The sequence below is a fragment of the Hypanus sabinus genome, chromosome 3 (genome assembly GCF_030144855.1).
Source record: "Hypanus sabinus isolate sHypSab1 chromosome 3, sHypSab1.hap1, whole genome shotgun sequence".
NCBI classification, from domain to species: domain Eukaryota; kingdom Metazoa; phylum Chordata; class Chondrichthyes; order Myliobatiformes; family Dasyatidae; genus Hypanus; species Hypanus sabinus.
The window spans coordinates 181,401,645-181,428,810 of record NC_082708.1 but is presented as its reverse complement, the minus strand read 5'-3'; the positions used below and the strand labels follow the sequence as shown (position 1 = coordinate 181,428,810).

The 27,166-nt window shown below is 43.1% G+C and overlaps 1 protein-coding gene across 1 annotated transcript in view; it reads right to left on the bottom strand.

Moving 5' to 3' along the window:
* Nucleotides 1-27,166, bottom strand: part of LOC132391940 (dedicator of cytokinesis protein 2-like) — a 1,209,929-nt gene that overhangs the window by 1,101,053 nt on the left and 81,710 nt on the right. The window contains exon 2 of the mRNA XM_059965744.1: nucleotides 6,243-6,326. Within this exon, the coding sequence (XP_059821727.1) occupies nucleotides 6,243-6,326 (84 nt within the window). The remainder of the gene's footprint in view (nucleotides 1-6,242; nucleotides 6,327-27,166) is intronic.

Here is a 27,166-nt window from a genome sequence, read left to right as displayed (position 1 = left end):
GAGCGTGCATAAAATAACCCAGTGGATGTTAAAATGATGACAGGTTTCCCCGGTGCCTGTTTGTGCTGAGTCTATTTATGAACTCATTTATCTTTTAAACCTTTCCAAACTGGTCATCAATTTGCTCTTTTCTTCACACTGCCATCTGGCCCTCCTCAGGACTCTACACGTTGATTGTCAACACACAAGTCTTCAGCTGACAAATTTACTCGAACAGAGTCACGGAGCGGTGGAGCAAACAGATGAGAATTCTCCCGCAGCCTGCTGCTGGATTACAGCGACCAAGCCACTCCAGCTCTCCTTAGCTAAGAAAGGGCAAAGCTGGAGTGCGGCCATTCACGAGACTAGTACCCGGATAAATCAGACTGTGACTGCACTTTCTACAACTTTACAAAACACTGCCTTTGCAGTCAGTCGTGGGGGCCAAGCCGTTTGATATATTTTAAGTAGAAGTTGATTGGTTCTTGATTGGTAACAGCATTAAAGGTTATGGGGGAGAAGGCAGGAGAATGGAGTTGAGAGGGATGATAAATCGTGATGGAATGGTGAAGCAGACTCAATGGGCCGAGTGGGCTGATTCTGCTTATGGAGGCTTAGAACATTCCAGCACAGAAGCAGGCTTTTCAGCCCATTCAATCCATGCCAAACGGTTTTTCTGTCCACTCATCTGGGTCATCTCTCTCCATATTCCTCCCAACCATCTGCTTATCCAAATTTCCCTTAAATTTGAAATTGAACCTGCATTTATCACTTCCGCTGGCAGCTTGTCCCATATGTGCATGCTCTGCCCCCATGTTCCCCTTAAATATTCCACCTTCCACCCCTAACCCATGACCTCCGTTTCTAGTCTGAACCAAACTCAGTGGAAAAAGCCTACTTGCATTTACCCTATCTATACCCCTCATAAATTTGTATACCTCTATCAAATCTCCCCTCATTCTTCTGCACTCTAGGGAATAAAGTCCTAACCTATTCTACTCTCCCTGTAACTCTCAAGTACTCAGGTCCTGGCAAAATCCTTGTATATTTTCTCTGCACTCATTCAATCCTATTGATAACTTTCCTGTAGGTGACCAAACCTGCACACAATACTCCAAATTAGGCCTCACCAAACAAAGTCTTATACAACTTCAATGCAACATACCAACTCTTGTACTCAATTCTCTGGGAGAGATATCTCAGTTACCAAGACCCTGAAAGCTGGAATTTTTCCTCCAGAAATGAAGGTAATTCCCTTAACCTCCCTCTGCTCTTTAAGATGCCTCTTTTAACCCATCTTCCAGTCAACAATCACTCCAATAAATTTTACAGATGCAATGACCATGTATTGCTCTAAGGAGAAATTTTACATGGCCTGAAAACTGCACTGCATCTTAAATGATTTTTTTTGTAATATGCATATCAAGCAAACACAAACTACAACTCACAAGGCAGCCAATGTCAGGCAGTGAAAACAACTGACAGGCACAATGGTAAAAATAAAATGCTTTGACTAGATAGTGTCGGCATTCAGCAGGCCAGCAGTTCCTTAACACGGAGCTACCAGCTGGCATTCTGTACTTATTGTTACAATTTGTAACAGTGTTATATCCAGAATCACTGACAATGTAAATACGTTGAAGTTCTAAAATGTTTCAAAGGTTGTGGTATGTTTATTATTTCAAATATTTACGGTTTATACTAACACATATTTAAATATAGGGCATTTCCCAATTATATTAACATATTTCAAAATCATATTAACATTACAGTACTGTGACAACCTTACATACGTGCAGTTTGGATGCCTGAGGCTTCTGCACTGTGCCACTGCAAAAAAAAAATAAATTTCATGACATATATGCAAGTGATGATAAACCTGATTCTCTGGTGTGGACTGAGAGTGGGAAGGGGGGCAGGGAGAGTGGAAACGTGGTTGGGAAGAGGGGAAGGGAGAGGGGAGAGTGCGGGGAGCACCAGAGAGACATTCTGTGATGAATCAAATGATCTTGCCTGGAGTCTCAAGCCAGTGTGTGTCTACACCTGCGCCAACCCCCACCCATGGCCACCTGCCACCTGTCCCACATCCCTCCCATATCGCTCCACCCCAGCCATTCCCAACATCCCTCGCTCCAGCCAGATTTACAAACTCGTTCTCCGCTCCTCACTGACAAATACAGTGATACAACACCCTAGCCTAAGACGCTTGCACAGTACTGTATGTAAAAGACAATAAAGATAATGTACGCAAAGGCATTTCAGTTACTGCACAGCAGCACACCTGCACAGATTAGAGGGAATGGTGCTGCCAATTTCATCTCATTCCCTGTACCAAATTTACAGTAAATGCTTCTCTGAAGACAAAGTAATTTTACATTCATGGCTTTGCTGCCTAGGTTCTGCTGATGGTACACAAAATTACTTTATGACTCTAATAGTTGTGTAATTAAATTTTGGGATGTGCACGAGAACTGAACCGGTGAGCTCATATACAAGAGTTACAGAGCTAGGGATTTGTAAACACAGAGCAAAGAAAAACTTCAGTACAATTGATGCAGAAACATGCAGAAAATGCTGGAGGAACTCAGCAGGTCAGGCAGCATCAGCACTACAGGGAAGAGTAAACGGTCAAGGTTCAGGCTGAGACCCTTCTTCAGGACCCTTCCCTAAAGATGGGTCTCAGCCCGAAGTGTTGACTGGTTATTCCTCTCTATAGATGCTGCCTGACCTGCTGAGTTTCTCCAGCATTTTGTGTGTGTTGCTCTGGATTTCGTGCACTTGCAGATTTTCTTCTGTCCGGTACTGTCCCTTCAGCCCACTAAAGTTGTGCCAACTTTAACATCACCTGAGATCAACTTAAACCTTCCCTACCACATAGGGTTACATTTTTTCTATTATCCATCTGCCTGTCTGGTAGCCTCTTAAAAGTTCCTCATGTATCGCCCCGTACCACCACCCCTGGGTGGTGCTTGAGTCATGATGACACAGAAGTCTGTGGGTCCCTTGGGTTCCACGCACCCAACACTCCAGGTAAGTAAACCCATGTCTGACATCTCTGCTATATTTTCCTCCAATCGCCTTAAAATGATGCTCCGTTATAGCAGTCATAGATTGGTGATTTAAGAATGCAAAGAGCTGCAATTGCTGATTGCTTACATTGTGTTGCGATCCTGAGAGTTCTAAGATTTAGCCTATGTACATTTATAAGAATCCATCCTAATTTTTATCATAGTTGCTGTTGCACTTCAAAGTTTCAAAGTACATTTATTACTGAAGTGCGTATACCATAAACAACATCTGGATTCATCTTCTTGCAGACAACCACAAAACAAAGAAACACAATAGAATTCACCAAAACCCCACAGGACCAAGGTAATCAATGTGCAAAAGAAGAAAAAAAATGTACAAATAACATGTAAATAAACCATAAAGAGAACATGAACTGCAGATTCTCCTTTATCTTTCCCTTCAGTTCAATCACACTCCATTTTGTAATTACACAGTTAAATGGCCTGTCGCAGATTTTATTGAGAAGCTGACTTTGGTGAACAAGGGACAGTTTCCTTAATTAACCTTGAAACCACCCGTCTCAGTATCTGTGCAGTGAGTGACATCCTGTTTGATCAGTGAATAAAGGTCTGTTCAGACACCACTGCTCTCTCACACAGCCTGTCTTTGACATAATGTCTTTACTGTAACAACAAACAAAAGCTGACTGTATTTAATTATGATTTCTGTATCTGCTGATCAATTTATCCTCCAAGTGGACCACAACCTTGTCTTAGGGCTTGGAGGCCTGCGTGCCTCAATGTCTCGGGAGAGCTATGTCGACCAGTGACAGGGCCTTGCGCTTTGGGTTTTAGTAGGGTTACCAATGCCAAACAGGTCAAAGGGTAGAGACCAGACGAAGAGTGTTCCACAGGTCCTCCAGGTTTGGAGGTTCAGCTCAAGGCTATGAGAGAGTCAATAAACAAACTGGTCAATAAACAATTATTACAGAAACAGCAGTGAAGAATCCTTCTGTACAGAGATGGAGGACTCTCTGGAGGCCCTAAACGCCAGCAACGTAACGGTATAGGGCTCTCAGTACCATTAATTGGTGTGTTAACTGTTCAGGCTAATGAAATGGCTTCTCTGTAATGTTACTTAATGCTGTAATGGGTTTCTGTATCTGGAATGTTTGGGTTATAACTGCAGATAAGGGGGGAACTAACCAATGGAGAATTGTTACGCTATCTTGTATGTGTGAGCTAAGCGGGAGTTCGCGGTCTTTTTCAGGAGGACGGACGTGTGAGGAGCGGACCGCGGTTCCAGGGTGGCGGATACAGGAAGTCGGCGGTTCGGACAGTGGCCAAAGACTCGGAAGGTCATTGAGGATGGAACTGGAGGCATGAGCTCCAACGCATTAAAATATTATGTGCACAAACTGCTAAACTTACTGATTTGGTGCCTTTAGGTTATCTGTTTCTACTAACCCCTCACTAAGAAATAACCATAAAGTTGTAATTATTTACTCACCTTTGGTGTATTGCCTGATATTTGTGTTGCGAGTGTGTGCTGGGGGGAGGGGCATTACAGCGTATTTACTCCGAAGTATTGTACTATTGGCGGGGCGACAGCTGTTCACCCTAGGCGAACAGGGGTAAACTGGGGGCACAGACACTACACGAGTAGTGAGTAAGCACAATTTGATGAGACTTTAATCAAATTCATAGTATAAAATATTAAGTGTAAAGACATGTAAGGGGTATCCAGTGAAGAAATTTTCACCTGAAGGGTGGGGGGGATTTGGAACTGATTGGAAGTTGATATATTATTGTCACAGGGAAGAATGCCGCCTGTACAGATCATCCATCACATCATGATACTGAGGTAGTGGGAATGCCAATGGGATAGGGAAAAGCAAGGCAGTAAAAGGGAAAGGCCCAAGAATGTTGTGCAGCCAGGTACACTCACAGCATTTTCAATGTATTTAGGTAAGTGCTTTAATCACAAAGACATGGAAGAGTCTAGACTAATTGCTGGTAAACAGGACTGTGTTAAGACAATAAGACCATAGGAGCAGAATCAGGCCATTGGGCCCATCGAGTCTGCTCTGCCATTTCAACATGGCTGATCCATTTTCCCTCTCAGCCCCAATCTTCTGCATTTCACCATTCGATAGGTTTAATTGAGGTCAACACTCATTTTTCTGAATTCCAGTGAATACAGGCCCAGAGCCATCAAACACTCTTCATATGACAAGTTTTTCAATCCCGATATCATTTTTGTGAACCTCCTTTGACCCCTCTGCAATCTCAGCACATTCTTTCTCCGATAACGGGCTAAAAACTGCTCACAATACTCAGTAAGGCCTTACCAGTGCCTGATAAAGCTTCAACACCACATCCTTGCTTTTATATTCTAGTCCTCTCGAAATGAATGCTAACACTGCATTTGCCTTCCTCACCACAGACTCAACCTGCAAATTAACCTTTAGGGAACTGTGCACAAGAACTCCCCAAGTCCCTTTGCACCTCAGATTTAAAAAAAAAATTCCTTCCAGTTTCTTCTTCTACCAAAGTGCATAACAATACACTTCTATGTCTGTCCAAGTCCTTTCATAGCCTCTCTACTTCCGCGAAACGACCTGCCCCTCCACCCATCTTCGTATCATCTGCAAATATTGTCACAAAGCAATCAATTCCATCATCTGAGTCATTGACAGAGAAACTTACACACGTTCACAGCTCCCTCACAGAGCTGTTTCACTTGTGCATGGCCCACATTTTATTTTCATTTTCCGAAGTATATAGAACAGTACAGCACAGTTTAGGTCCTTTTACCCATGAAATTATGCCAACCTTTGAACTTACTCCCACATAGCCCTCCATTTTTCTTTCATCTAAGTTCCTATCTAGAAATCTCCTCAAGGTCCCCTAAGTATCTGCTTTCACCACCACCCTCAGCAAAGCATTCCACTCACCCACCACTCACTGTGTAAAAACCCTACATCTGACACCCCTGTTGTACTTCCTCTCATTACTTTAAAAAGATGCCCTTTTCATAATAGGCATTTGTGCCCTGGGAAAAATGTACAAATTTCTACAAATCGTTTGGACATTTCATGGATAGGAATATTCAGGAGGAATATGGCAAATGAGATCTGTTTTGGTTGGCATGAACGAGTTGCTCTGAAGGGCGTGTTTCCATGCTGTAGAACTCTATGAATCTATAACAAAGGGGCGACAGGTGGCCTTGAATTTCAATGGGTGCACACTCACCTTCGAACACTTGAAGGATGTGGACTGTGTCTCCAATTTGTAGGGGGACATGACACTCGTGAGTTGGAATAAAATTCCACACCGCTGCGAAGAGAAAGAAGAGAATCTTACTTAGCAAAGCAAAAATGCAATAGTGTGAAAAACAAAAATAGAAAACAAAGATCAAAAACTGTGACACTGTAGGTAGTGGCTCACGTAATGCTACCGAGATTCAATTCCACCATTGTCCGTTGGGAGAACGTATGTTCTCTTCATGACTACATAGGTTTTCTCCAGGTGCTCCAGTTTCCTCCCACATACCATAAGTCACAGGGGTTAAGGTTATTGAGTTGAGAGCATGCTATGTTTGCACCAGAAGCGTGATGATACTTGTCATCTGCCCCCAGCATATCCTTGGGATTTCATTAATCATTGATGCAAATGACTTCACGTTTCAATATTTTGATGTACATGTATATTTAAGATGAATCTGAGGGGAAATCTGAAGCGGCCCTGTAGTATCACAGTTGGTGTAACGCTTTTAAGTTTAAAGTTCAAAGTGAATTTATTATCAAAGTACATATATGTTACATACACAACTCTGAGATTCATTTTGTTTTGGGCATAATGAAGAAATCCATAATGGAATATTAACCATACCAGAATCAATGAAAGACTGCACCAATTTGGGTGCTCAACCAGTGTGTAAAAGAGAAAGAACAGTGCAAGTACAAAAAGAAAGTCATAATTGTAATAAATAACTACAGTCGGCCCTCCTTATCCGTGAGGGATTGGTTCCGGGACCCCTCGCGGATACCAAAATTTGCGGATGCTCAAGTTCCTTATTCCACCTGGCTTAATGCGGTGGACCTTAGGACCCTGCGGAATCCACAGTGTTTCTGTTCACGAAAGTAATCACGATCACGACTGAAAATAAAGTGTAAATAATAAAGCGATCGGAAAGAGGTGAAACGCCATCGGTCATTGGAAAAGCATTAGGCTATGTCGGTTAACGATTGGTACAATTTTAAAGGATAAAGTGAGCAAGGTTCTGCCCCAATGAAAGTTACAATTATTACTAAGCAGTGCAGTGGTTTAATTATTGGGTTTTGGGGTTTTGGGTTTTTGATCCTCCACATCAACCCAGCTCGGTGGAGAGCGCGCTCGGGTATGGTCTGTCACTAGATGGATCTCGGGACCTTCTGTTCCTGAGCCCGGCACTGAATCATACTTTCTTAAGTGTTTTATATGCATAGAAAGGTAAAATATACACTATATACTAAGACAAACATTTGACTAACTGACGCTAAATAATACCAGATGTACCTGTTCCGACTTACTTAGTAAGAGAACTTCTTTCGATCCCGATACATGAGAACCCACACACATCCTCCCAAACACTTTAAATCATCTATAGGTTACTTATAATACCTAACTCAATGTAAATGTTATGTAAAATAGTTGTTACACTACATTGTTCAGAGAATAATGACCCAAAAAAAAGTCTGTACTTGCTCGAACAACAAGAGTTGGAAGAGCACTTCTGGGTTTTCACGATTTGCGGTTGATTGAATTTGCGGATGTGGAATTCGCGGATAAGGAGGGCCGACTGTAAGCAATAAATATCAAGAACATCACAAGTCTTCCAAAGTGAGTCCATCGGTAATGGGAATAGTTCAGTGATTGGGCAAGTGAAGTTATCCCCTTTGGTTCAAGAGCCTGATTGTTGAAGGGTAATAACCATTCCTGAACCCAGTGGCGTGAGACCTAAGGCTCCTGTACCATCTTCCTGATGTCAGAAGTGAGAAGACAGCATTTCCTGGGTGGTGGGGGTCCCTTGATGTTGGATGCTGCTTTCGTGCAACAGTGTTTTGTGTAGACGTACTGAATAGCGGGGAGGGCTTTACTCATGATAGACTGGGCTGCACACACTACTATTTGGAGATTTTATATTCAAGGGCATTGGTGCTTCCGTACTAGGCTGTGATGCAGCCAGTCAAAGTATGCCCAATCCACAACTACAGAAGTTTCTCAAAGTTTTAGGTATCATTCCAGAAATTGGTTTTCAATTCCCATCACTGTCTGTAAGGAGTTGGCACATTTTCCCCATAACCACATGGGTTTCCTCAGGGTGCTCCGTTTTCCTCTTACATCCCAAAGTCCTCGCATCATTGAGCACATCGACAAAGAGCAATGTTGCAGGAAAGCAGCATCCATTATCAGGGACCCCCACCATCCAGGCCATGCACTCTTCTCACTGCCACTATTGCAAAGGAGGTGCAGGAGCCTTAGGTCCCACACCACCAGCTTCAGGCTCAGTTATTATCTCTCAACCATCAGGCAGTCCTGAACCTGTGAGGATAACATCACTCACCCAAACACTGAACTGTTTCCACAGCCTATAGTTTCTTCTTCAAGGACTCCACAACACATAATCTTGATATTTATTGCTTATTTATCTATTATTATTATTATTTTGTTTTTCTTTTTGTATCAACATACTTTGTTGTCATTTGTACATTGATTGTTTGTCTATCTTTGCTGTGTGTAGTCATTCAATGGCTTTACTGTTTTTCTTTCCTTTACTGTGAATGCCCAAAAAAGTATCAATTTCAGTGTAGTATATGGTGACACATAGGTAGTTCGATAATAATTTTACTTTGAACTATGGGTTAGTAGGTTAATTAGTCATATGGGTGTAATTGGGTGGTGTGGGCCAGAAGGGCCTGTTAGCATGCCGTATCTCCAAATGAATAATCCTCAGTGTGGCAAAATGGTATCAGAACTCAAAGCCTTGTACAAAACAGAACTGAAATCAAGCAGAACAGTTTTGGATTCACTCATGAATTGATGATGTAGATTACTATTCAGTAGAAAATCATTAATCTCAAAGGAGAAAGGAGGAAATAAATGCAGAAATGAAGTATTGCAATAAATTAATGATACTTGCCTTTATCCAGATCATCTGCTCACATTAAACTGTTATCAAATGATTAATATGGTTTTAAGTGCTTTGACTGTTATTGAACAAGCAGGCATGTCCACATTATACAATAGTGTCATCCTACTAACAGCAACATGAGCAACAATGACAGATTACCTCAACAACGGCACCACACACAAATTGCTGGAGGAACTCAGCAGGTCAGGCAGCACATATAGAGAGGAATTAAAATTCAATGTTTCAGGCCGGGACCCTTCATCAGGCTCCAGAAAGGGGAAACTTCTGGTTTAAGATGTCCAGCTAACCTGGGTGCAAGGGTGGACCTCTCTGAGGGCCAAGCCGATTTGGAGAGGTCAAGCTTCATCCCACCCCCTCCGGTCTTCTCCTATCATTTCGCATTTCTCCCTCCCCCCATTACTTTCAAATCTCTTTCTATCTTTCCTTTCGGTTAGTCCTGATGAAGGGTCTCGGCCTGAAACATCGACAGCGCTTCTCCCTATAGATGCTGGCTGGCCTGCTGTGTTCCACCAGCATTTTGTGTGTCGTTGTTGTTTGGAGAGGTCAAGGACGGCCTCATCAGCAGTGAAATCCGGGTCCGAAGCATATCACTGAATGAAGTGATCTCGGCCCAGAGCAATTCATTGTGGTGAGGCCCAGGTCCTAATATGAGGTACAATAGCTGTTTGGACATTAAATGCTAGCCTATATAGACTGGAAAGGCAGGATGTTTAGAGTTGGGCAAGGCAGGATCGTTGTAAGTGCCATGCCAAGTTGTTGAGTTCAAGAGCAGCTTCTGTAACAGCAAAATCTAGGCCCAGAACAATTCATCGTGGGCAGGGCCTGGGTCCTAGTGCAAGGTTCAGACAAGTTAAACACCAGCCCACGTAGTATGGGGACTCCTCTCTCTGTGATGCTATGGTTGTGAGACGGCCTCGGCCACTGTGCTTCGTGTCTGTGAACTTTGCGGTGATTTGGCCCGCTAATACAATTAACTGAATATCGAGCCTTCGGGCCTACTCTAGGCTGCTCCAGGGATTTGAACCTAAGGATTCAATATTCAATTTGGTTCAGAATGTTGAGGTTGCTTCTCGCCTCTATTGTTTGCATGATTTGTGTTTTTTTTTTCTTTTTCTCTGTGGGCACTGGGGGTTGGTGTTATTTTTTTTTTAAATCGGGTTCTTTCAGGTTTTTTGCTTTGCAACTGCCTGTTAAGCAAACAAATCTCAAGGTTTTGTAATTTATATATTCTTTGATAATAAATGTACTTTGAATCTTTGAATAAGAAGTTGGTCAGAAAGGGTCGGGGGACTTGCTGAGTTCTTCCAGCATTCTGTGTGAGTTGCACAAGATTTCAAAGTACATTTATTATCAAAGTATGTATACTATATACAACTTTGAGATTAGCCTCCTTACAAGCAGCCACAAAGCAAAGAAAATCAATCGAACCAATAAAAAACGACCACCAAACACCCCAAAAACAAATTGTGCCATCAATGAAAGCAAATTTCAGAACTGAGGTATGTCCACAAGCAAGAAGCCAGGGGAAGACATCCCAGCTTGTACTTCTTTCCACCTTCTACCCCCTTCCTTTCCAGTCCTGATGAAGGGCCTTGGCCCAAATCGTCAATTGTTCATTCTTCTAATTAGCAATCTGGCCTGCTGAGTTCCTTCAGCATTTTGTGTGTGTTACGCTGGATTTCCAGCATCTGAGTGGTCTCATATTTATTAACAGCAGCACTCCTGCCTTGGTTACCTGCCCAGAGACCACAACACATGAATTCAGGGTGTTGTGTCAGGGTAGGGTCAGGGAGGTCCATGGCTGGAGGTGGGCATCACATTCCTGAGCTGTTAAACCAAACAAGAAGACACAGCTACAAAATGAAGGAATGGTTGTAGGCTCAGACAACTCCTTTATGGCAAAAGCTCCCCACCATCGAGGACATCTCCAAAATGCAAAGTTTCAAGAAGGCAACCTCCATCACTGAGGACCCTCACCATGCAAGACATATTCTCTTATTATTATCATGAAGGAGGCACAGGGGTCTGAAGACACACACTCAGTGATTCAGGAACAGCCGCTTCCCCTTTGCCATCAGATTTCTGAACAGTTCGTTAACACTATCTCACTGCTATGCTCTCTTTTTGTACTATTTTTAAATTTGTTTATATTTCTTATTGTAACCTTATAGTATTTTTAACTTATTGCATTGTTCTGATGCTGGTAAAACACTAAAATTCATGACATATGATAATAAACCTGACTCTGATTCTGACATCAGAATGGTCAGGAAAGGTTTACTTTATGACCCATGACCTGCAGGCCTGCAGTTCACATGCTGGCAGGTAATCCTGGATTTTCAGCAGTACTACACTGAAGATGAAGTCACATTGACTGCACATGGCCATCCAAACAATACTTTATATCTCTTGTGGCAAGGATTAAACATTTGAGAATAGAATCCAGGACATGCCCTCTTCTCCTACAACCAGGGAGGAGGTATAGAAGCCTGAAATTGGATAGTCAACATTTCTGAAACAGATTCTTCCCCGCCACCATCGGATTTCTGAACGGTACACGGACGCACGAGCACTACCTTACCATTTTGCTCTCCTTTTTTCACTATTTTTTAATATTTTTATTGCAACATGGTATTTTATAATGTATCGCACCGCACTTCTATGGCAAAACAAATTAAATGACATACACTCAGAGGCCACTCTGTTAGGTACACCTGCTTCTTAATGCAGATAACTAATCAGACAATCATGTGGCAGCAACTCAATACATAAAAACATGCAGACTTGGCACAGAGCTTCAGTTGTTGTTCAGATCAAACATTAGAAAGGGGGCAAAATGTGATCTAAGTGGCCTTGACTGTGGAATGATTGTTGGTGCCAGATGGGGTGGTTTGAGTATCTCAAAAACGGCTGATCTCCTGGGACTTTCACTCACAACGGCTCCTAATACAGGTGCTCCCAAACTGGAGACCACAGACCTCTTGCTTATTAATATTGGTCTATGGCATAAAAAACGGCTGTGAACTCCTGCTCAAGATTTTATAGAGAATGGTGCAAAAAAAAAGTGAGCAGCAGTTCTGTGAGTGAAAACACCTTGTTAATGAGAGAGGTCAGAGGAGAATGGCCAGGCTGGTTCAAGCTGACAGGAAGGTGACAGTAATTCTAATGACCACGTGTTATAACAATGGTGTGCAGAAGAGCATCTCTGAATGCACAACATGTCAAATATTGAAGTGGTTGGGCTACAGCAGCAGAAGACCCAGAACATACAGAAATCTACTCAGGGGCCACCTGATTAGATACCACCTATACCTAATTAAGTGGCCACCGAGTATAATGTCAGTGGTAATAAACCTGATATTGATTCTCGTCCTGGATCATCATTTAAAATAAATGTGTGTCAGATTTTAAAAATGAAAGACAGACAGACAGACAGACAGACAGACATACTTCATTGATCCCGAGGGAAATTGGGTTTCATTACAGTCACATCAACCAAGAATAGCGTAGAAATATAGCAATATAAAACCATAAATAATTAAATAATAGTAAGTAAATAATGCCAAGTGGAAATAAGTCCAGGACCAGCCTATTGACTCAGGGTGTCTGACACTCCAAGGGAGGAGTTGTAAAGTTTGATGGCCACAGGTAGGAATGACTTCCTATGATGCTCAGTGTTCCATCTCGGTGGAATGAGTCTCTGGCTGAATGTACTCCTGTGCCTAATCAGTACATTATGGAGTGGATGGAAGACAGTGAGTGTAACCAGACAGAAGGAGAGACACTGGGCAGATGGTTCGAGTGGAGAAAGGGGAGTAGATAGAGGACCAAGTGCGTCACAGGAGATATATAACCAAGTGGGGGGAGGGAGAGAAACTAGGTAATGGGGGCTAGAAGTGGGCGGGGAGGGAGGTGGAAAATGGAGGTGTGTGCAGGAGGATTAGGGAAGAGAAAAGAGGATGTAAGTTCACTGAAATTGGAGCATTCACAACATTCATCCCTTTGATTTGCAGAAATGTGAGATGGAGAAACAGAGGGTTGTTCCTCAAGTCTGTACTTGGCCTCAGCCTGGGATTAGAAGGCTTTCACAGAGTGCCAAGCAGACACATCGAAGTGCTCCAGTTGTGTCACACACAGCAATGAATGGTGGCGCACAATGAAACAGCTAATGCGAGTCTGCAGATCTAACAACATTCACAACAGTGGCAAGACCCAGCAGAAAACACCAAAGTGCTTCAATGGAACATCCTACAAAAAGCAGAAAGGCCCAGTTCAGCACAGGTAAAGCCCTCCTCACTATTGAGCACATCTACACTGAGTGCTGTCGCAGGAAAGCAACATCCATCATCAAGGACTCCCACCATCCAGGCCATGGTCTCTCCTCACTGCTGCCATCAGGAAGAAAGTCTAGGAGCCTCAAGTTGCACACCACCAGGTTCAGGAGCAGTTATCACCCCTCAACTATCAGGCTTTTGAACCACAGTGGAGAACTTCACTTTCCCCAACACAGAACTGTGTCCACAACCTTTCAGCCATAAAGGTTGGTGAGTCAAGGTCAAAGCCACAAAGTCAGCGAACCTGGAGGTCAAAATCCCTAGGAGAGCAACCTGGACTCACTTTTAAGGACTCTTCATCTCACATTCTCAGTATTTATTGCTTATTTATTATCTTTTTTTCTTTTTTTTTGTATTTGTACAGTTTGGTGTCTTTTGCACATTGGTTGTCCGTCCTGTTGGGCTCAGTCTCTCACTGATTCTGTTGTGTTTCTTGGATTTACTGACTATGCTCACAAGAAAATTAATCTCAGGGTTGTATATGGTGATATACACGTACTTTGATAACAACCTTAGTTTGAACTTTGTAATAGCTGAAGCTTGCAGCATGTGCTGCCATCAAAGTTGTCAACATCGTATACAAGACTATACATAGGGTTAGTTGACTCCATCTGTTATATTGCTGCTGAAATTGCTGAGGGGTGTAGATTTCCGTAAATCACTGCCAGCGATCCCCAAGGATGGATGTCTGAGGTCTGCAAGAATGAGGGCTGGAGATCCTCGAGGTTGGCAACTCCTGGGGCCAGGGGTCCAATGTCAGCAAGTCCTGGGTTAGAAAGCCTGAGGTCAGTTGGCAGTACTGGATGTCAGAGGCCTTTGAGCTGGGAGTCCTGGAAGTCGAAGCCCCAAAGGTTTGTGATTCAAGAGGTTGAAGCTTCAAGGTCAGCGAGTTCAGAGATCGGAGGCCCGATGTCTAAGATTCCAGTGCCACAGTCTGTAAGGTTGGAGGTTTGGAGGTGGCCTGTCCTGGGTTGTAGAGGGAGTGGGGGATGGGATGGGAAAGGGGTTTATTTTTGCTGTTGCTTCAGTTGTATATTGGCAATGTGCTCTTCTGCTGAACGCCGTGGGTGGGCGATGTTGGCACCAGAATGTCGAGTGACACTTGTGGTCTGCCCCAAGCACATCCTCCACAAGTTGGTTGTTAATGCAAACAATGATTTTCACAGTAAGTTTAAAAATACATGCGATTAATAAATTAATCTGGAACATCTGGACAGCAAAGATAGTCTTTATCCACTACAGCTTGGCATTCAATACCATCATCCCTTCAAAACTAATCAGTAATGCAATTGGATCCTCAATTTCCTCGCTCTTCAGTCAGTTTGAATTGGCAACAACATCTCCTCCACAACTTTCATAGAAACATAGAAAAATAGAAAATAGGTGCAAGAGTAGGCCATTCAGCCCTTCAAGCCTGCATCGCCATTCAGTATGATCATGGCTGATCATCCAACTCAGAACCCTGCAGCTGCTTTCTCTCCATACCCCCTGATCCCTTTAGCCACAAGGGCCATACCTAACTCCCTCTTAAATATAGCCAATGAACTGGCCTCAGCTGTTTCCTGTGGCATAGAATTCCACAGATTCACCACTCTCTGTGTGAAGAAGTTTTTCCTCATCTCGGTCCTAAAAGGCTTCTCCTTTATCCTTAAACTGTGACGCCTCGTTCTGGACTTCCCCAACATCGGAAACAATCTTCCTGCATCTAGCCTGTCCAATCCCTTTAGAATTTTATATTTTTCAATAAGATCCCCCCCAGTCTTCTAAATTCTAGCGAGTATAAGACAAGTCGATCCAGTCTTTCTTCATATGAAAGTCCTGCCATCCCAGGAATCAATCTGGTGAACCTTCTCTATACTCCCTCTACGGCAAGAATGTCTTTCCTCAGAATAGGGGAACAAAACTGCACACAATATTCTAGGTGCGGTCTCACCAAGGCCTTGTACAACTGCAGCAGAATCTCCCTGCTCCTGTACTCAAATCCTTTTGCTATGAATGCCAACATACCATTCACCTTTTTCACCGCCTGCTGTACCTGCATACCCACCTTCAATGACTGGTGTACAATGACACCCAGGTCTCGTTGCACCTCCCCTTTTCCTAATCGGCCACCGTTCAGATAATAACCTGTTTTCCTCTTCTTGCAACCAAAGTGGATAATCTCACATTTATCCACATTAAATTGCACCTGCCATGAATTTGCCCACTCACCTAACCTATCCAAGTCACCCTGCATCCTCTTAGCATCCTCTTCACAGCTAACACTGCCGCCCAGCTTCATGTCATCCGCAAACTTGGAGATGCTGCATTTAATTCCCTCATCTAAATCATTAATATATATTGTAAACAACTGGGGTCCCAGCACTGAGCCTTGCGATACCCCACTAGTCACTGCCTGCCATTCTGAAAAGGTCCTGTTTACTCCCACTCTTTGCTTCCTGTCTGCCAACCAATTCTCTATCCACATCAATACCATACCCCCAATACCATGAGCTTTAAGATTGCTCACTAATCTCCTGTGTGGGACCTTGTCAAAAGCTTTTTGAAAATCCAAATATACCACATCCACTGATTCTCCCCTATCCATTCTATTAGTTACATCTTCAAATAATTCTATAAGATTTGTCAGACATGATATTCCTTTCACAAATCCATGCTGACTTTGTCCGATGATTTCACCTCTTTCCAAATGTGCTGTTATCACATCTTTGATAACTGACTCTAGCATTTTCCCCACCACCGATGTCAGGCTAACCAGTCTATAATCCCATGGTTTCTCTCTCCCTCCTTTTTTAAAAAGTGGGGTTACATTAGCCATCCTCCAATCCTCAGGAACCAATCCAGAATCTAAAGAGTTTTGAATAATTATCACTAATGCATCCACTATTTCTTGGGCTACTTCCTTAGGCACTCTGGGATGCAGACCATCTGGCCCTGGGGATTTATCTGCCTTTAATCCCTTCAATTTACCTAACACCACTTCCCTACTAACATGCATTTCCCTCAGTTCCACCATCTCACTAGACCCTCAGTCCCCTACTATTTCTGGAAGATTATTTATGTCCTCCTTAGTGAAGACAGAACCAAAGTAGTTATTCAATTGGTCTGCTATGTCCTTGTTCCCCATGATCAATTCACCTGTTTCTGACTGTAAAGGACCTACATTTGTCTTAACCAAACTTTTTCTTTTCAAATATCTATAAAAACTTTTACAGTCAGTTTTTATGTTCCCTGCCAGCTTTTTCTCATAATCTTTCTTCCCTTTCCTAATTAAGCCCTTTGTCCTCCTCTGCTGGACTCCGAATTTCTCCCAGTCCTCAGGTGTGCCACTTTTTCTGGCTAATTTGTATGTTTCTTCTTTGGACTTGATACTATCCCTAATTTCCCTCATCAGCCACAGGTGCACTACCTTCCCTGGTTTATTCTTTTGCCATACTGGGATGAACAATTGTTGTAGTTCATCCATGCGATCTTTAAATGCTTGCCTTTGCATATCCACCGTCAACCCTTTAAGTATCATTTGCCAGTCTATCTTAGCTAATTCACGTCTCATACCTTCAAAGTTACCCTTCTTTAAGTTCAGAACCTTTGTTTCTGAATTAACTATGTCACTCTCCATCTTAATGAAGAATTCCACCATATTATGGTCACTCTTACCCAAGGGGCCTCGCACGACAAGGTTGCTAACTAACCCTTCCTTAATGCTCAATATCCAATCTAGAATGGCCTGCTCTCTAGTTGGTTCCTCAACATGTTGGTTCAGAAAACCATCCCGCATACATTCCAAGAAATCCTCTTCCTCAGCACCCTTACCAATTTGGTTCACCCAATCTATATGTAGATTGAAGTTACCCAATATAACTTCTGTTCCTTTATTGCACGCATTTCTAATTTCCTGTTTAACGCCATCCCCAACCTCACTACTACTGTTAGGTGGCCTGTACACAACTCCCACCAGCATTTTCTGCCCCTTAATGTTATGCAGCTGTACCCATATCAATTCCACATTCTCCAGGCTAATGTCCTTCCTTTCTATTATGTTAATCTCCTCTCTAACCAGCAACGCTACCCTACCTCCTTTTCTTTCCTGTCTACCCCTCCTGAATATTGAGTATCCCTGGATGTTGAGCTCCCATCCTTGGTCACCTGGAGCCATGTTTCTGTGACCCCAACTATATCATATTCACTAATAACTATCTGCACATTCAATTCATCCACCTTGTTACGAATGCTCCTTGCATTGACACATAAAGCCTACAGGTTTGTTTTTACAACACTCTTAGCCCTTATACAATTATGTTGAAAAGTGGCTCTTTTTGATTTTTGCCCTGGATTTGCCTACCAGCCACTTTTACTTTTCTCCTTACTACTTTTTGCTTCTACCCTCATTTTACACCCCTGTCTCTCTGCACTTGTTCCCATCCCCCTGCCACATTCGTTTAAATCCTCCTAAACAGAAGGACTTGCTTGACTTAATTCTATTTTCCTCTTCCTCGACCCTAACACCCTGCTTTCCTTCCTTTTGCCAACTCAGTTTAAACCCTCCCTAACAGCTATATTAAACAAACCCGCCAGGATATTAGTACCCTTTGAGTTCAGGTGTAACCCATCTTTTCTGTATAAGTCATGCCTTCCCCAAAATAGATCCCAGTGATCTAAGAATTTGAAGCCCTGCCCTCTGCACCAGTTACTTAGCCACACATTCATCTGCTTAATTCTGCTATTCTTACAATCATTAGCGCGTGGCTCAGGCAGTAATCCTGAGATTATTACTCTGGAGGTCTGGCTTTTCAATTTTCTTCCTAGCTGCCAGTAATCTTCCTTCAGGACCTCCTCTTTTTCTGTCTATGTCATTGGTACAAACATGTACCAAGACTTCTGGTTGCTCGCCCTTGCTCCTGAGAATACTCTGGACCCGATCCGAGATATCTCGTACACTCGCACCAGGGAGGCAACACACTATCCGGGTATCCTTGTCCAGCTCACAGCATCTCTCGTCTGTTCCCCTCACGATGGAATCCACTATAACAACTGCATTTCACCTTGCTCTCTTGATCACGGCACTGGGCAGAGTATCAGAGTCCCGTTCGTTGTGGTCTTCCTCTGACTGGTCAACCTCTCCAACAGGATCTAAAACTATATATCGATTCCTGAGGGGGACTGTCACAGAGGTGCTGTCCACTATTTCTCTATTGGTACTTTCTCTAATTAGCTGAAGGTCATCAAGTTGTTGCTCCAGATCCCTCACACAATCCCTAAGGAGCTTCATCGCATTGCATCTGGAGCAGATATTTTCCTGGGGGAGTCTGGGAGTCTCCCAAGGTCCCCACTTCTTGCACTCCAGGCACAACACTAATCCTTAATGCATACCTCTAATGCTACTGTTAGCTCTAAATAAATAAACCTGTAACCTACCGCTTAACTGTAAGACTCAACGGTCGCAGGAAGCCTCTTCCCATTTCCGCCTAAGCCCGTTGAGCCAAAGCCCTATCACTCTGTATCCGTTCACTCCGCTGCCCACTGGATATGGCGGTGTTCTTTTTTAAATCTTCCGCGCTCTGAGGTCCCACGCCTGCGCAGTCGTACCTCTTTTATCCCAAGTAGTTTTAAAAAAAAAACTGAACTTTTTCATCAGCAAAGGTGCACAAGGCTGTGTACTTAGCCCCCACCCAACTCACTTTACACATGACTGTGTGGCTAAGCACAGCTCAAATGCTATATTCAAGTTGCTGATTTCACTGATGTCATAGGGCAAACCAAAGGTGGTGCAGGATCAGCATTTAGGAGGGAGATTGAAAATCTGGAAGAGTGATAACATAACAAAAACATCTTATTCTATGTCAGCAAGACCAAGGAGCTGAATATTCGCATCAGGAGGAGGAAAACACAGGTCTTTGAACGAGTCCCCAGAGGAGGATGGAAGGAGAAGAGGGTCAACAACTTTAAATTCATCCATGTTATAACTTTGGAGGACCTGTCCTGGGCCCAGCATGTAAGTACAATTACGAAGAAAGCATGGCAGTGCCTCTACTTTCTTAGGAATTTGCAAAGAGGGGCATGGTATCTGAAACTCTGACTAACATATATAGATGTGCAGTGGAGAATATATTGACTGGATACATCACAGCCTGGTATGGAAACACCAATGCCCTTGAATGCTAGATCCTACAAATAGTGTTGGATACGGCCCAGTCCATCGCTGTTAACGGCCTCCTCACCATTGAGCACATCCATGCCAAGCATTGTCACAGGAAAGCAGCATCCATTATCAGGGAGCCGCTTGACCCAGGTCATGCTCCTTTCTCGCTGCTGCCATCAGGAAGAAGGTACTGGAGCCTCAAGACTCACACCACTAAGTTCAGGAACAGTTCTTACCCCTGAACCATCAGGCTCTTGAACCAAAGGGGATAATACCCTCACTCAATTTCACTTGCCCCATCACTGACCTGTTCCCACAAACTATATGGACTCACTTTCAAGGACGCGCCCTCTCATATTCTCAATATTTATTGCTTATTTATATATTATTATTTCTTTCTTCAAGAACTTACAGGGTTTGTTGTCTTTTGCACACAATGGCCAAGTTAGTGCTGTATGCCTACAAGAAAATGAATCTCAGGATTGTGTGTGATAATTTGATAATAAATTTTTGCTTTGATGTTTAATCAGATCTAACCATTTTCAGTGAGAACGGGTGATCCAACTCAGTTTTCTCCTGAAGGCAATTTTTTTTCACTCCACAGGAAAGCAGGTAATATAGCAGAGGTTACGACACCATTTGCAGAACAGAAAGACCTTTTCTCCAGAACTAGCTCTACTTCTTGCCAAACTGTGGCAGGCTAACGACACAGGGCCCACAGAATGTCCACAGCAACTGGAAAGCTCAGAATCAAATTAATCAGCACCTGTAAAGAGACCTTGGCTTCCCTCGAGAAGAGAAGAGAAGACCCTCGGACAATTAGGAGCTAATTAACTACAATCCTAAGGCATCTTGGATTGGGAGCTGCACCATTCCTCAAGGTTTTAGAGAAGTGCCTCAAAAGGTAGGTGAAGGCAAAAGGAAAACCAATGGTCTCAGGAACAGATGCTATGTAGAAGGAACACACAAGGTTCATACTGGGGTTAGATTTTCAACAGCGACGATCTTCATGATGACTTACTCTGCTAACTGGCACACAATTTATCTTAAAAAATGTTTACGTCTTTAAAAATTTAATGACACGCCTTTTCTTAAATTCCTGCAACCAGCCAGCTGAGTATTCACAATTATCTTCAACTTTCATTCTGTTTCACGATCAGCATGCCACTCTGTTCACTCCGACTTTGATGAATCCACTCTTTCAATACACACTCAAGATCTTCAGTTTTCGTTTCTGCAATGATATGCTACTTTTCACTTGCTTCTGTTCATTACTTACGTGAAGACATTTCTCAGAACTGTCCGCGATGTGCAGAGACCTGCGTATCACCTGCAAACCTTCCCAACACCCTGTGGAATTTTCCATCTGTGATGTCGTGTCAGTGCCCAAAAAACTTTGGTTAAGTGATACTCAACCCGGACTGAAACAATTGTCCATTGTGCTTTGCTGTGTAAAACCTGACTGCTCTGTTCCCTGCCTTTGAAATGTAGTCACTTATAACTTTCTCCATTGATTCAAAACATCCTGAGACCATGAACCGTACTATGGAAGCACAAGGCTTTCTCACTGACATCATTCGATGGCTGTATTACATTGCATCTGATCTGCAGCACGCTTTTAATTCTCCTGTTTCAGAGAGTTGCTTTGTGCAGTGAATACAAAGCACCTGAATGCTGGCTGGCACAGTCGGGGACACATTCACTCAATTTTGGTCAGGGGCTGTTAGATTTCTGGATCATGACTTTACCGCATAATGTGCACACCCATACTGAATGGAGCTTTGCATCATTAGCTATCTGTATGATTAGCAGAACATTAGGGTCACATGAAGGTATGTGCTAAGTAATATTGATTTCCTTTGGTGTCCATTAATGATCCTGTAGCAATCAAAGATTTTGCCAGGACTGAAGGGCCTGAGTTATAAGATAAGATCAAATACGTTACCATTTTATTCCTTCAAATGCAGAAGATTGAGAGGAGATTTGATAGAGGTGTACAAAACTAGGTATGGTAAATACAAGCAGGCTTTTCCCACTGAGGCTGGGTGAGGCTACAACTGGTGGTCATGGGCTAGGGGTGAAAGGTGAAATGTTTAGGTGAAGCATGAGGGGAAACTTCTTCACTCAGAGGTGGCGAGAATGTGGAATAAGCTGCCAACACAAGTGGTGAATGTGATTTCAATCTCATCGACCAAAGTAAGTTTGGCCAGGTATACGGATGGAAGGACTATCGAGGGCTATGATCTGGGTATAGTACAATAGGGCTAGGTATGTTTAAATGGCTCAGCATGGACTAGATGGGCCAAAGGGCCTATTTCTGCACTGTAGCTTTCTATGACTCTCTGTAACACACAAAAATGCTGGAGGAACTCAGCAGGTTAGGCTGAACCTACGAAGAGGAAGAAACAGTCAACATTTCAGGCCGACCCCTTCATCAGGACTTTTAATTATTTATGCTTCAAGGTCAGAAAATATCACCTACTCGTATTTGCCTTTTGGGAAGATAGCATTGAGGTATTGTTCTGAGCCACTGCAGGCCTTATGGTGAAGGTGCTCCTACACTGGAGAGGGAAATCCAAGACTGATATCCAGCAAAGGTGAGAGACTGGTGATGTACACTCAAGTGGCCACTTTACTAAATAAACCCCTGAGCGAATAAAGGAGCCATTGAGTGGATTTTTGTGGTCTTTTGTTGCTGTGACTCATCTACTTCAATGTGTTGTGTTCAATGTAAGGTGACAGAGCAAAAAAAGGATGGGAAACGGTGAAGGGGGGCTGGGGGCATTACTGGAAGTTTGAGAAATCTGTGTTCATGTCATCAGGTTGGAGGCCACCCAAACGGAATATAAGATGTCGTTCCTCCAACCTAAGTGTGGCTTCATCACAACAGTGGAGGCGGCCGCTGGAGGGATGGACACATCGGAATGGGAATGGGAAGTGGAATTAAAATGGTTGACCACTGCGAGATCCCACTTTTTCTCGCAGATGGAACGTAGGTGCTGAGCAAAGCGGTCTCCCAATCTACGACAGGTCTCACTGATATGCAGGAGGCTAAACTGAGAGCATTTCCCATGCCCTTTTCTCTCTCTCACCTTATCTCCTCGCCCGCCCATCACCTCCCTTTACTGCTCCTCTCCCCTTTTCTTTCTTCCATGGCCTTCTGCCTCTTTCACCAATCAACTTCCCAACTCTTTAACTCCATCCCTCCCCATCCAGGGTTCACCTATCACCTTGAGTTTCTCTCTCCCCTCCCCCCACCTTTTAAATCTACTCCTCAGCTTTTCTCCCCTTGTCCTGCCGAAGGGTCTCAGCCTGAAATGTTGACTGTACTCTTTTCCACAGATGCAGCCTGGCCTGCCGTGTTCCTCCAGCATTTTGTGTGTGTTGTTCAGATTTCCAGCATCTGCAGACTTTCCCTGTTTGTGTATTGAGATGCTGTTCTACACACCAATGTTATAACACGTGGTTACTTGAGTTACTGTCGCTTTCCTGTCAGCTTGATCCAGTCTCGCCTCTCTCATTAAAAAGTCATTTTCACCCACAGAACTGCCATTCGCTGGATGACTTTTATTTTTTGCACCAATTTCCGAAAACTTTAGAAACTTGTGTGTGAAAATCCCAGATCAGCCATTTCTAAGATACTCAAACCACCCAGTCTGGCACCAACAATCATGCCACAGTCAGTCACTTAGATCACATTTCTTCCCCATTTTGATGTTTGGTCTGAACAACAACTGAACCGTTTAGAAACATAGAAACACGAGTGAAAGTGGGATGGGGGAAAGGAGAGGGAGGGAATTACTGGAAGTTGAAGAATTCGATGTTCATACCAAGGGGCTGGAGACTACCCAGACGGTATATGAGATGTTGTTCCTCCATCTGAAGTTTGGCCCCATCATGGCAGTAGAGGAGGCCATGTATGGACATATCCGAATGGAAATGTGAAGGAGAGCTGAAGTGAGTGGCAACCGGGAGATCTTAAAACTTAAAACTATGCCCTCTCGTAATAGCCAAGCGATTGACCATGCCTGGATGCTTTCATGCATTGAGTTGCTGCCACATGATATTTACTTCGACAGGTGTACAAGTGTATCTAATAAAGTGGCCACTAAGTGTATTTCTAGAATGCTCACCAACATCAACTTCCTCAGAAGGCTAAAGTAATTTGATAATGTCTCTGACTCTAAGACATAGGAGCAGAATGGCCATCAAGTCATGGTTATTATCGCTCTCAACCAAATTCTTCTGCCTTCTCCTCATAACCTTTGTTGTCCTTAATAATCACCAAGCGGTCATGCATACCAATCTGTCACCCAATCAAGGCACATGACAGCTCGGTGTGGTGACCACCCTGCCAAAGACTGCAAGGAATTGCAGAGTCGTGAACACAGCCCAGTCCATCCCGTAAACCATCTGCCCCTTTCACTGACTCTGGGTCTACTTCCTACAGCCTTGCAAAACAACCAACATCAACAAAGATTGCAGTCTTCCTGTCTTCCTTCAGACTTGAACTTGAAATGACATGAAACAATTTTGAATCGTCTCCTCTCTCCTGTCAGGTAGAAATACAAAAAGTTGAGAAGGCATAGCTGCAAGCTCAAGCACTGTTCTGTCCCACAGTTATTGGACTCTTAAATGAAATTCTCTTAATTTAAACGATGAACTCTTGATTTTCCAATTCACCTTGTCATGGCCCATACACCTTATTGTCTGCCTGCACTGCGCTACTCCATAACTGTAACACTAAATTCTACCCTCAGGGTGGAAGAACAACATTTTTTAATTCCATCTGAGTAGCCCCCAACCTGATGACATGAATATCGATTTCTCCTTCCAGTAACAAAACAATTTCTCTCCTCCTCCCCTCTGCTTCTATTCTCCACTGTGGCTTTTTACCTCTTCTTACCTCCCTCTGGATTCTCTTCTCCTTCCCTTTCTCCTATCCTCTCCTCTCCCATCAGATTCTTTCCTCTCCAGACTTCACCTTTTCTACTCACCTGGGTTCACCCTTCACTTTCAAGCTATCTCCCTTCCCCCCCCCCCCCATCTTTTTTTCCTCTGGCGTCCTCCCCTTCCTTTCCAATCCTGAAGAAGGGCCTCAGCCTGAAACATCAATGGTTTGTTCATTTCTCTGGATGCAACCAGACTTGCTGAGTTCCTCTTTCCACTACCACAGTACAGTGGCACATGTAACTTTTTACAGTGCCCACAATTGTGATAGGGGATCAATTCCTGCTGCTGTCTGTGAGGAGTTTGTACATTCCCCTGTGACCAGTTGTAACATAGTCTTGCTGCCTCAAGGTGGCATCCATCATTAAGGACCCCCATCATCCAGGATATGCCCCCTTCTTATTGCTCACATCAAGGGGAAGGTATAGGAGCCTGAAGACACTGAGTGTTTCAGGAACAGCTTCTTCCCCTCCACCATCAGATTTCTGAATGGACAATGAGCCCATATACACCACCTCATTATTCTTTTTGTACTTTAGTTAATTTACTTTCATACGTTTCTTCTTGGAATTTTTTTTAATTATTATGTACTGCTGTCCCCAACAACAACTAATTTCACAACATGTGCCAGTGACATTAAACCTGATTCTGGTTCTGATATTTCAGAGATGTACAGCTTTGGGTGTGTGTTCCCTCAGCTCACTCTTTCTGCAGTCCACAATCAGTCCACAGGAGCCTGAAGTAACAATTCAGGAACAGCTTCTTCCCCTCCACCATCAAATTTCTGAATGGAGACTGAACCCATGAAAACTACCTTACTACTATTTTTTCCTTTCTTTTGCACTACTTATTTAAATTAACTTTATATATATATATATATTCATTATATATAATTATATATATAAATTATATATTTAAATTAACTTTATATATATTATATATATACACACACACACACACACATCATAATTTACAGTTTTATTACTATGTACTGAAATGTGCTACTGCTACAAAACAGCAAATTTCACAACATATCAAACCTGATGCTGATTTAGTTACTAAATGGAATTTCAATTACTTAGCGAGCACGATAACATCTGACGGTGGAGCTGATGTTGAAATTAGGAGGAGGATTGGGCTCACTAAATGCACATTAGAGTGTCTGAACAAAATAGTAAAGAATAACATAATTTCTTTGGGTATGAAACTCAAAGTGCTGTGGTGCTATGTTCATTCCACACTAACACATGGAGGTGAATATTGGACAATATCAAAGCAAAATGAGGGAAGACTCAAAGCTGCAGAAATGTGACTTTTGAGAAGAATGATGAAAATATCACGGGAAGACAGAGTAACAAATTAGGAAGTGTTGCAAAACAGGAATAGGAAGAGAACTAATATAATCAATCAAGAAACAGCAGCTGGAATTTATGTGGAAAGAGAATCTGGAACAGTTTGCAGTGACAGGAAAAACTGATGGAAGAAAAAATCGTGGACAACAACGCAGGATATTCATGAGATACATTAAGGGATGGACAAGCAAAAGTCTTGAAGAGCTCACTAGCACTTCTCAGATTTAAGGCAGATGGAAGACCATGATCATGATCACCCACGTCATATGACACGGCACATGATGATGATGAAATTATGGGCGTGTTATTTTGGTGCCTCCAACACAATCCACAGATTGTGTTCATTGTTCATGTACAAATAACGTCCCCATGTTTCGATATACTGTACATTTGACAAATAAAGCTAATCTCTCAACTCTCAATGTTCTTGTATGTGGAATGATCTACCTAGACAGCATACAAACAAAGGTTTCTCACTGTATCTCAGTACTTGTGACAAATATATAAAAAAAAGCTACTCCAATACTCAGTCAAGGTGGTGCACAGGAATAGAGAGTAACAGCTACAGAAAAAGTGCAGTGCAGGTGAACAATAAAGTGCAGGATCGTAATGAGGTAGATTGTGAGGTCAAGAGTCCGTCCATCTTGTTGCACAAGAGGTCCATTCAAGAGTTTGGTAACACTGAGGTAGAAGCTGTCCTTGAGCCTGGTGGTACAGGCGTTCAGGCTTTTGTATCTCTTGCCTGATAGGAGAGAGGAGTAGGGAGAATGTCCGGGGTGGGCAGGGTTTTTGCTATGCTGGCTGTTTTACTGAGTAGGAGGTATAAACAGAGTCCACAGAACTACACTCATCCAGGCAGATGGAGTGTATTCTATCACAGTCCTGACTTGTACCTGGTAGAACGTAGAAGGGATTTAGGGTGTCAAGAAGTCACTTGCTGCAGGATCAGAAAACAGGTTTATTATCACCGGAATGTGTTGTGAAATTTGTTAACTTAGCAGCAACAGTACAGTGCAATACATGATAATGTAAGAACCTAACAATAAATAATTAAATATATATAATGTGTGTGTGTGTGTGTGTGTGTGGGGGGGGGGGGAGGAGGGAGGGAGGGAGAGGGAGAGGGGGAGAGAGGGAGAGGGGGAGAGGGAGAGAGAGGGAGAGAGAGGGAGAGAGGGAGAGAGGGAGAGAGGGAGAGAGGGAGGGGG